Source organism: Battus philenor, unplaced genomic scaffold, assembly GCF_028537555.1.
Source record: "Battus philenor isolate CCGP_79_NKW_IND1 unplaced genomic scaffold, ilBatPhil1.0.hap1 SCAF_28, whole genome shotgun sequence".
NCBI classification, from domain to species: domain Eukaryota; kingdom Metazoa; phylum Arthropoda; class Insecta; order Lepidoptera; family Papilionidae; genus Battus; species Battus philenor.
Window position 1 is genome coordinate 4,079,636 of NW_027181691.1, and position 12,295 is coordinate 4,091,930.

Below are 12,295 nucleotides of genomic sequence, written 5' to 3' on the forward strand. Positions count from 1 at the left end.
ATAAGTGAATACTATACCTACCTATTATAAATTAGTTCTAATAAAAATAAGATGAAATAAGATGTCGTTCATTATATAATTACTATCCCATTATTAATAATTATAAAACAATTTACTACCGTTCCTACCTAAAAAATATTTGCTATAACTATGTAGCGAACACCTAAATTTAGCGAACAGACTCTTAAAAAATTAATTTAATTTTACTTCAATATAATATGCACAGATTACTGATACAAAGATCAAATATTAAACATTCACAATTTATGATATTTTTTCTCTGGACATTGCTAGTTCATATTTTATTGTCTATGACTAGAGCGTTCTCAAGAAGTTTGGTGTGGACATAATTATTTCGTACTCGAAGTTGTATTTAACCTCCAAAATTATAATTATTAACTCAAAATGTAAGTATTGAATGTATATGTACTTGATTTATGCAAGGGTATAAAATAGAATTAAACGTTCAATTTCTTTCAGGGCGACTACGTCGAAGCCACGCTCTGAAATGACTTTAGAAGAATTATCAAAGATAGAAGAAGAAGAATTTAGCACGGGACCTCTTTCCGTTCTGACACAATCAGTAAAAAATAACACGCAGGTGTTAATAAACTGTAGAAACAACAAGAAATTGTTGGGCCGAGTAAAAGCTTTCGACCGGCATTGCAATATGGTTTTGGAAAATGTTAAAGAGATGTGGACTGAAGTACCTCGTACTGGTAAAGGGAAAAAGGTAATAAAACATAACTTATTTAGTTTAGTAATTGATTACCATCGGAAGCAGCTGAATAAATTCCAAAATGCTATTTAGGCGGAAAACCTGTTCATGTGTACGTAAAGAAAAGTTCTTTTCCCTTCTGATAACGTTTGTTTTGACAAAATATCTTTAGTCTGGTTTTGAAGTTTCGTCCATAATTTTTAAGCAAAACTTAGAGAGTAAATAGTACTGGTGATATTTGTACTATTAGAATGTTGTCACACAGGAATGTTGATGAATAATTGTTACTCTAGGTTTGTTGATTTATGAGGAAGTCATAAACAGTTGCAATATTTGTAGCAATACAGAGTACTAAATAAATTTAAATGTAATTACAACATTTATTTTTGATTTATGTCAAAAAAAATTTTGCATTTAATTATTCCTTATCTTGTAGTTAGTTAAGAAAGTAGCCAATATCTTTGTACTAATGTATACATAATGATTATTTAATTACTGTTTATGTTTACCCTTAGTTTTATAATTAATTAAATTTATTTACCACTTTGATAATTAAAAATAAGTTGGTTTCACAAACACTAGTGATTACTAATCTAAGAATACTTAATATGTAACTATCATATTTACATTTCACAGAGTGGATCTGAATCTGCTATAAAACTATTGCTAATTTTTTTGGTATAAATGTTTAATATTACATTTTATTATTAATTACAAGCATATAACACAAAAGAGATCATTGAAATATTTGATGTTAAAAAGAAATACCAGCAACCTTAAAAGTAATATTTCAATATATATTTAAAAATAAAATTTCAATATATATTAACAAATATTTATAAATTGAATTCGGTTTTTGTTTTAAATAATAATTTTAATTACAATGTGTATTTCATACACAATGTAATATAAATTTAACTTACCATTACCTGTCAACTCCTGAAGATGCCCCGTGGAGGAGTTCAACTCCTGAAGATGCCCCGTGGAGGGGTGAAACACGTGTTGGGTGAATTTACGGTGGCGGTTGTGTAGTTGGCATTGTCTGTCGCATGCGCATTTACGAGCGGGCTGGCGGGCGGTGCACTTTCATGCACGACAACCACTGCATGTGCGGAGGTGGCTAGATATTGGTCCTTTCTTATTTAAAAGTGTGTCTGTTTGGACATATTCATAACTGCATAACCATAGCTTGACCTTTCACCTTTGGTCACACTATTCATCAGTTACATATTATGGTACATTCTCAGTAGATATTTATTCTCAGACTTTTTCAAAAATTTGATTATTTAGGTAACACCATAACAATATATTACTGTTCATGTTTATTGAAACAAACTGAATAGCTCTGCAATTGTAGTAGTATAAATAGTAGTAATACAATGGTAGAAATAACTCAGATCCTCATTTAGACAGCTTTTTACAAGATATCTTACAGCAATGTTATTCTCAGTAACTCATTTATTTGTAATACCTCTTCACCTATACCTAACATATTTCAGAGTGATTACTTTTTGCAGGGTGATTGGAAATATGTGTAAAAGCTTTTTGTTGACAAATTAACTAAATATACATTCACCCATTTAAAGCGATGAAATCTATTACTAATCACCCTGTATATTGGGGCTTTGATGTTCTGCAGTGGATACCAGGGATCAGCATGTGCAGTATATGAATTCTGTGATCAGTGATAGACAGACAATTTTTTGGTGAAAGTTTGATGTAAACTACTTCTAACTGGAAATACCCAAGTCCAGTCATGAACATCCTATGGCTGGAATGATAATGATGATTAAAAATGACAGAATTTTATAGTTTTTTTTCAAATGTATTGATTATGACATAAATCATACATACCCAAAAAAGATTTTGCAAAAAGGTTAGGAAGTCTAAATAATGAGGAGACCCACAGAAAAACCAAAGTCATGGGTGTAGCTCTAAAAATTGTCTGAAGTGGCAATAGAAAGGGCTCTTAGGTTGTTCAGCCTATGGCTGTTGGAGACAGAAGGTTCTCGGTATGGTTAGGTCCCCACTAAGTTGGAAGTTGCTGGATGTGGACAGCGCAGCTCCGGTTGTCATGGCGGTCTTGAATGGAGGCAATATCCTTACAGTGGGTTCTATCAGCTGAAAAGAGGAATCTAATTAATGCTTTGTATTATAATTCCAAATTATCTATTTCAGGGCAAAGCAGTTAACAAAGACAAATTCATTTCCAAGATGTTTCTTCGTGGCGATTCAGTGATTTTAGTGTTAAGAAACCCTCTCGCCACCGCTGCAGGGAAATAATATTAGTATAAAATATGTTCTAAGGTGAAAACTGGTGATACAAAAACTGTTTTACATTAAACCAATACATGGAATTTGCATATGCAGAGGCCAATAACTAGTTTATAAGTTGGTCTTTCTATGAATAAATACTTAATACTATATACATTATTTTATTTTGATTACATATGGATTCCTGACTTTTGTTATGAGGCATTCAAGGCTTCAAGATAGAAATCACAGAAGATTGAGGGCTTTAGACCTTTTTATAATAACTAATGATGTCTTCGCAGACTTGGCTTGAGTCATTACATTGCTTATTTTACCAGAGGCCATTAAACTGATTCGCTCAAGACGCCACCAGTGACAGCGCATGGTTCTCCGAGAGAGGTCCTCAACTTGCATAAGAAGCGTAGACCATTCCCATTCTTAGGTTGTCCATGAACATCGTACATTTATAAGGTGCAAATATTGAAAAAAAAAATTAAAACGAAGTGATTTAAGAAATTCCAGCAAGAATTTTTGCATAGAGAAAGTTTTTTTGCAGAATTAGACAGAAAATCGACTGTAAATTCGAAGTAGACATGGTTATGTATTGTGTGTTTTATAGCGTTCTCTTTTACGATTTTTTATTATAGGGCAGTGCCGCTAATATAATTCAACGTGTATTTTACAAAACAGCTGTAAGGGCTATTTATAACTCAAAAGCCAGAGATTCTTTGATAGATGTTTTAAAAGAAATTGGTATTCTAGCGGTAGCTTCGCAATACATTATGGGCCATAATTAGGGGTACGGAAATTTCGTATTTACGAAATAGATGCGAATAAATGCGAAAATTTCTTATAAATGCGAAATGTATGCAATTTTTCTGTTTTTCAAGATCATTTTTAAATGAGTTAATTGATGAATATACACACTTTCATAGATAAATTCAGTGATGTCAACCCCGTATCATAGACCCCTAAGGCCTACGGGATATATTTCTTGGCTTACTTATCAGTTAAGAAGCTCTTTGTTTTGTGTAAAAGACCTCTGGTCAGTTGAAAATCCCTAATTTTTAGAAAAACGCCTTATCTTTTTTTCGAATTCTGCCATCAATGGGCTAATCCATGAACTCATTAATAAAAATATAAATCATAATATGCATGACAATTTGTTGGCCCTCAAATGCAACTTTTCGTCCTTTGATGGAGCAGAATCTAATACAGAGTATTTGACATCCAACTTTACATAGTGGACGCTTAACTCATCTTTAAAATATACAACGTCGTCGTAACAAACTAAAAAAGAACGCTTAAGATTGCGAATATTAATTTTTTTACGATTTTTTAATTAACTAAACTTGTCAAATGTTAAGGCATGCACCTTTAATTTTGAATATTTTTTGTCGAAAAATGCCTATTACCACAAATTTAACAAGTTTTAAAGTATAAATGCGAAATTAATGCGAAATTTGCAATGTTCGAAAAATTTAAATGTGAAATTGGTGATTTTTTTTTGCGAAAATTCCGTACCTCTAGCCATAATTTAAAATCTTATGTGAAAATAACAGACTGGTATATGATAAATACAAGAAATAAAAATTAAAACGTAACGCCTAAATTTCATCTTAACTCGAGAAGTGTCTCTCGTGCATATTTGACTTGAACTTGGAGCAAATAGTGGTGCACGTGATTACCAGTTGTCCTGTCTTCGGGTCATTGAGAATGGAATACTAGTTACGGCTAACAGAAAGAATGGAGAGCCACATCCCACGCAACATCGCCTCATTGGTTAACAATGAGTAGCAACATCTCGATCTTTTTTATGTAAAAAAATCATAAGTAAGTTACTACTAGCTACATACGTCACCGCCAGCGGCACATCGTAAAGGGGAATTCCACAGAAATATAATCCCATATATACATCGGGCAAAAGAGGGCCCTCTACGTTGCTTCTTACTTACTTGTTATTGACTGACGATTTTTATTAATTGATATTCAACCAATATAAATGTTTTTCAGTATATATTTCAGTGTTCGACATGTATTTCAGTATATTTTTTATTTGTTTATGTTATGTAAGATTTTGAAAGATTTCGAATGTTACTCAAATTGTGGTTAACTTCCTTGATTACTTTTCTTAATTATATCACATTTACATTATTTTATATTATCCTATTTTTTATACAAGACGAACTATTTTGCATCGAGGCAAGTATGCATTAAACATAATACTCGTATACATAACTCATAAATATATTGTATTTAATAAACTTAAATTATTCATGTTATTTTTTTGTTCTCAAATTTAATTTTTTCGTTATTTTCCATTTCATGTGGTTGCCTGGCACTGGGGTTGCTTTTTTGTTGTTTTTTATATAATATGTATTTGTATGAAACAATATAAATTTTATCGGCGATCTAAAATAATAAAAATAAAACAAAGTGTACATGTGTACAACGTAACAACATATTTGTTTGGTGAATAGGAATCAATGGCGGGGAATAAAAAAAAAACAAAAGTTTCGTAATGACGTTTTTATTCATTATTCATCATCCTTTTAAATTATCTAGCTCGCCTTACAATTCTTCAAGGTAAATAAATGTGCAGTAGTAAACGAATTAGACGTGCGACAGTCTTGCCATAAATATAAACGCTACATACAAAAAGGTCACTCACACTTACATCTAATAAAGTCAGCTAAATACTCCAACACCGTTAAATACAATTTTCTTTGGTTGTATTTACAATAATTATTATGTAATTTTAATTATCACAATTTATTAATTAAGGAAGCGTTTAAATGGGTTATAAATTTGACATGTAACACACAACCTAAAAAACCAATTCGAATAAAAAATGCGGTGTGGGATATTTCGACCTACATAGAAATTTTTGTATGTAACAAAAATTATTAGGAAATTTGACTAAAATTAATAAAACGAAATTGTTCTCCTATGAACACAAAAAAGTCAATACATCTATCTAGTCAGAAATGAAATCAGGCGAAGTGAAACTTTTACCTTAGGAATACAATTTCTTGCACGAAGCATCAGGCTAATCATATTTTGTAAGTAATAAAACGCGAACATGTCACCTGACTTCATCGCGTTTCAATCTTCGATGTACCTGTTCACATCTCTGGAATTATACTATCGCTGTTTTCCAGACAATCAGCACCATTCGATTTGTACCAAGCTGGCAGTGCTATCTAACGGACGAACTCTCATTCAATATAAAAATACATATTGTATACATAAATAAATAATAGTTTTATTCGATATTTCTTGCAACACCAGACACCGGATATTCGGAAGAATATTTAAATTTAAAATTATTAATAATAGTTGAAAAATTACGTTTTTATAATAAGATAATAATCAGAAAGATTTTTTTTAATCTACAATTTTAGGTTGGGGTTTTATCTGCGTTAAGACATATCGACCCCGTTGTGACCATTATAAATATGCGCCATTACAGCATTCAAAAATATTTATGGAGGGAAGACGCCAATCTTCGAAATCGTTTCGCCACTTCCGGTAAAATAGACTTCGCGGTGCCAATATCGCATGGTCTAAATTTCAATAGTTTAGACAGTAATTCTCTATAACTTTGATTCTAGGCACCTTCCATCGATAAATCATACTATTTATTGCTAGATTTAAAAAATAATGTGAAAGGGCGTTTGTGTGTTAATGGTTACTACAATGTACATGACTTCAAAGAAAAGATGTGGTCGGATGTGGTCGCCTCCAAGTTTTTAACATTATTCTATATTTTTTAAAAAAGGTATATAGTCACGCTGAGTGTCTTTCGCCGGTTCTTCTCAGGTTTGACGCATTTATCATCCTAAGAGTTGGAAGTCTCATCGCGACGTCAAAAACCAAAGGTAATCAAAATCTTAAGTTCAAAGGCAACTTAAGTTCAATAAGCATTTTTCAATTTTAAATTTGGAAATTAACGGGCGAGTAACTTCGTTTAGGTAGTAACTTCGTAAATAGTATTTCTTAGACATTTCTACCGAATATTCGATATCTGTTCATAACCAACTCAACGTGCGTAACATATGTTTTATACAAAAATAGATATAGAAATAACTTATCATCACTATGGGGAACATTGACGAACAATTGTTATTCTAGCACCAGATTTGTCGATTAACATTGTTTAAGGCGAATGGCATATGCAGTATACAAAATTAAACTATTAACTTTTAATTAAATGACTATTACATTCGAGTCGGTTTTATACTGACAAATAGTACATACGTAAGATTTGAATGTGGTACATGTAAATGCTGTATTAAATATACTATAAGGCGTAGAATGGCCCAGCAAGTGTACACTTTATATAAAAATACAAACGAACATACCGCTTTAAGTCCTCTATATAATCCAAACGAAAATAAGAATTATTTACAAAATATCTTAACTCTAATTATTATGAATTTTCAGACATCTTTCACGCAAAATTCAATCATTCCTTAACATAACTTTATACATAATATTACAGTAATTTTTAAAGAAAATATTAAATTTGAAAATATGAACACGTGGATGATTTTAGGAAATACACCAAATGATCATCATCATCATCTTGGCCGATAGACGCCCACTATAAGATATACGCCTCCCCCAGAGATTGCTACGACGACCGGTCTTGGACTACCTGCATACAGCGACATCTGGTGACCTATTTGCCTTTACGTGGCCTGAGTACGTCTACCGGCTCGTGGTGGCGATTCGTTGCACGAGCGACGTGCCCAATCCATTGCCACTTCATGCGATAATTCTTCAACTTACGTTGGTAACCTTGGTTATCTTGCGAATCTCCTCATATGAATTCAAAATATATTTGCCAACTCAACAATGATTTGGTTAATTATGAATTTACTAGTAGATTTACAGGTCTACTGTTACAAACACTCTATATTGATATAGAAACGATTGCGGCAAATATGCACAAATGAATCTCAATGAAAATAAATTTCATATAATTAAAATAGACTAGAAATAATTTCTGTGATAATTATCAGAGGTCCTACAATGTTATCAATATTAAGCTATCTATAACAACAAATGCTTTACTTTTCAAATTAAGTCAATAAACATTCGAAAGAAAACTGTATTTAAATCATATTAAGCGAGAATACAATGCATTGTGTTTTAATAGTTTACTGATATACATTTAATTTGTTATCTACTTTCATTCAAAGACCATATGTGATGAACTTTTTTGAGGGTATTGTAAAAAATAAAATTTTACTCTTTAACTCTAATTAGTGTAACACTATTGGAAATAAATATATTCGTCACAAAATTATTATGCACAATTAATATAATTACTCACCAACTTTCAGTTCAAGAATAAAACCTTGTGTGATTAATTTTCATGAGGGTATTCTAAAAATTAATTCTTACTGACAACTCTGGCAGTCAATTAGCATTAATAAGACTTGTCAGGCACGTAATATGTACAGGGACAATTAATTAGAACATTTCAATTCGAAGCTACTCAGGGCGTTTGTTATTTTTTTGTAACACTCACCTCTTTGCCCAAAGACTTTCTGTTTTCAAACTTCTGCTGCAAGCTCGCCACGTTCGACGGCTTGGGCATCAGTTTGTTTGCGTTCGTTTTAACGTTTGATTCAGTCCGTTGAACGTTCGTTGTGCTAGGTTTTGGAACTACTTTAGGTTTATTTTTATTTAAATTATCCGCTATGGCTTTAACGTTAGAGTCTACTTTTGATTGCGTGCGGTTTACGATTGGATTCTTCTCCGTTTGCGGTTTAGCATTGACGTTGGACGGGTTCAATGTTTTGGGGTTAACTGTTTTGTTTGCCTTCTTGTCAATGGTGGGGGCGGGACGTAAAGGCGGTCTATTGTCTGTGGGTTTGGCCGTTACGCTTGGCTTCGTCGCTACCTTAGGTGGTTCGTTGATTATCTTGTTGTTGTTGATGACGTCGGGGGCTTTGATGTTTTTCGAATCTGTCACCGCACAGCTCGACACCACATCTGGACTGTTTGATATTGTTTTCGCAACGGTTGAGTTTTTAATTGCATTTTTTGGTGATTGGGGAACGTTTTTGAAAGTGCTCGTGGTACGTAGACCGGGAGGCGTGACTTGTCTTGCGAATGTAGGTATTTTAGAGTTTGCTTTTAAAGTTGGAGACGGCGGTGACTTTTCAGTGTCTTTCGTATCGTTATTGTTGTCCTGCTCCTTCATGTAGGACGGCACGTTGACCGCCGAGGGATGCAGGTAGCCGCTACTAGTGGTAGAGGCTGAACTTGATTTCGCGCCAGAGTTGCTGTAGAGACTTTCTGGAGATTTATAATGGTCGGTGTTCATATACGTGCTGTCTCTGTTGTTCTCAGCATTTCTTTCTTTTCTTTCCTTCTCCTTCTTTCTGGAAAGTGTTGAAGCGGAATATATGGAGTCAAAATTACGATTTTGAATTTCGTTCACAATTTCTCCTAGAAGGCCCATGCTCTCTGTACTTCCGGAATTGGAAGTGACAGGCTTAGGAGTATTGTAACCAACCGGTGGTGCTTGAGGGATGGTTTTCACAGGCGCGGGGACACCAGGTAAGGGTTTAGAATGTTTTTCGGGGCTTTCTTCAATTATTGCGTAAATATTGTCACCAGATTCTTCATCAATGTGAGCTAGCGGTGCTGATTTTTCTTCTATACAATCTACATAGTCAACCGATTTAATATCGTTATGTGGTTTCGGGTTTTGATACAGCGATGTTTCAACTTCTTGATTTGGATTTGGTGGTAAAGGTGGGGGTGGGGCTGTCGGCCGTCCAACCACGGACAGTGGGCGTGGTGTAGCCTGTCTCATGGAACCAAAGCTCTGCAATGCAGGCTTTTGGGCTGGAGGAGCTCTCATGCTTTGTGCCCTATTAACAAAAGCTCTAGAATCATCGACTTCTTCCGAGTCGGAAACCACTGGAATCGTATTCACGGGTAAATCGATCTGCTTTTGCACAATCGGTTTAGAAATTTGCAAATTTCTTAACGCTACCTTATCAGCGGCCTTCGGTACTTTGACTTGATGATTTGGATTTTTTGGCAACGAGTGACTTCTCTCTACTGGATGGCGTTCTCTCTCTTTAGGCTTTTCTTGTTTAAGAAAAGATGCTATTCTATTCAACGATATTCCTTCTTTGACTTTCTTCGGTTCTTCTGGTAAAGGTTTTTGCGGCACTGCACCTGAGTGCATACTGACGGGTCTCTGTCTCATGTCTTGCGCCAGCCCCGGAACAGTTGGAGCTGCTCGTACTGGTCCTAGAGTCTTAGAGCCTTGCAGTGGTGAAATCAATTCTTTCGCTGTACATGTTGAAGCTTCTAGAATGGGGCTTGATATGACCGGTCGAGGGTTGGCTACAGATTGTACATCTTCTGTCTTTTCCGTACTCATCAGAGCTTTGATTCTGTTTTGAACAGAGCTGTTGGTTCTTTTGACGGACGGGCTCGTTTTTGGACTTGTCGTGGTTGGTACAACGGGTAAAGGCGGAGCGGATCTTAGCACTGGTTTCAGAACACTCTGATTGATTAGACTTTGGCTGTTGCTCCCGCTTCTATGTACCGGTGTTATTTTTGCGCTTTTAGCGTTAACACTTTCGGTTTTTGCTTTTTCTTTTGCAGGAACGTTGTCGTTATTTTCGCTCTGTTGGTTTTTGTCTATCGGCGTGAGAGAGAAGCCCTTGAAGTTGCCGAAGAAGTTGACTGACGGATTCAGGTTACCAGCAGGGCTTCGGTCCGAGTCGCTTCGCAGCAGACTGGAGCTCATATCGTCTGGATTGGAGAGCGTGTGTACACTCACTGGTTGAGCGTTATTCTGGTTTCCGTTCTGGAAGTTCGATGCAAACTTGCTAGCGCTGCGAGATAGACGCCGCTGCAAACTGTTCTTTTTCGGCGATTGTATTCTGTAAACATAGATATTACAATCAGGAATGTTAAATATTATATACAAGGACACGTAATTTCAATACTTTAATTTAAATGTGTGTATAATTTATTAACCATGCATATAAAATACTTTTCTAAACATGCAAAGCTGGTAAATATACATAAAAACATATGTATAAAAATAATTCGGATGCAACCCTTTCGTCACGATTTTACTGTGTTTTCAATTTAAAAATTTCTTAAAGGACATCAACGCGAATTCATTTTTCTGGTGATTACAATAAATAACTATACCTGGAAAGAGATTTTTAAATAAAACTATACGTTATAATTTGGTAGAAAACGTGTTGCACGAAATTAGTCAATAGTCATTAATAAACTATTTTATAATAAACTTTGATTTTACATTAATAACAACAAAACAAATAACTTTAATAGAACCAAAAACCAAACATATATATATATATATATTACACACTTGAATATAAAATGAGTTAACAATAAAAGAAATATACGTAGAAATCACAAGTACAGGGATATATGTTCTTTATTACAAGAAGAATATGGTCTACAATAGTAAAAATTCTTTAAATCATCAAAAAAGTCTAGTAATATAAATAAAACAATTTAACTTAAAAATTTAAATATCCTGAGTGTAAGTGTTTAGATGTGTTTTGAGTATAAATGTAAAAATAAAGCATTCGCATGCACATGCAACATGCATCAATAAACCCATTAGCCAACTCACCAACAACACAGAACCAAGCACCTTCTAGAAATAGACTAAAATGTTGCCATGAGTTTTAAATTTAAACTTCTGCCAGCATTGATTAAAAAAAATGAATGCACCTAATATCATTTATTTACAAAACTATTATTGATGACAGTTTCTAATTACAGAATGAAAGGACTTATCTCAAAAGACCATTTAAATTTCTTAACTATTACACGAATTATTAAAATTTATTAAAATAAAACGTAATCATTTTATTTGGATCAAATGAAACAAGTCTACCAGATTAGCTAACAACTTCATTCAATATGTCTTATAATTAAGTTGGTTAGAGGAGTTTTTTAGTTTTATTCCAGTTATTTATTTGAAATATCTTCATTTTAAACGATGTTTTTATAATGAAGAAGTATATACAGTTCTTTGGTATTTATTTAGAATTAGGTTAAATTTTAATGAGCAAGTTAATAAACAAACCAAAAATAAGAATATAGCTTAAATATTTAAAATCTACGTGCATGTCTTGCGAGGTGATATGAGTTTCAATTAGAAGAAAATAAAAAATGGAACTTTTACCCATTGTGTTTTATTTTTACATTATTTGAATTTAAGTGTACCCTTAAAAATAAGCAAGCATTACTTACATTAAGTACATGACATTAAATATGAAAATCCGTTGTGAATATTTT

General features: G+C 33.5%; 2 protein-coding genes across 2 annotated transcripts in view; one reads left to right on the forward strand and one right to left on the reverse strand.

Annotated features, from left to right (window-relative positions):
- Positions 1–321: 321 nt before the first annotated feature.
- On the forward strand, positions 322–3,132 carry SmD2 (small ribonucleoprotein particle protein SmD2). The gene is made up of 3 exons (XM_068769437.1): positions 322–407; positions 481–733; positions 2,897–3,132. Coding segments are annotated over exons 1-3 (360 nt in total). The 5' UTR covers positions 322–405; the 3' UTR covers positions 3,002–3,132.
- A 2,382-nt stretch (positions 3,133–5,514) lies between these two features.
- The window catches only part of Meltrin (meltrin), a 99,062-nt gene continuing 92,281 nt past the window's right edge, over positions 5,515–12,295 (reverse strand). Inside the window, exon 17 of the mRNA XM_068769630.1 lies at positions 5,515–10,893. Within this exon, the coding sequence (XP_068625731.1) occupies positions 8,490–10,893 (2,404 nt within the window). The 3' untranslated portion in view covers positions 5,515–8,489. The remainder of the gene's footprint in view (positions 10,894–12,295) is intronic.

What these genes read in the sequence shown, in the direction of transcription:
- SmD2 (XM_068769437.1), top strand. An exon ending in GTACTGGTAAAGGGAAAAAG is followed by an intron (nt 734 to 2,896) that starts GTAATAAAACAT and finishes TATCTATTTCAG; the next exon opens with GGCAAAGCAGTTAACAAAGA.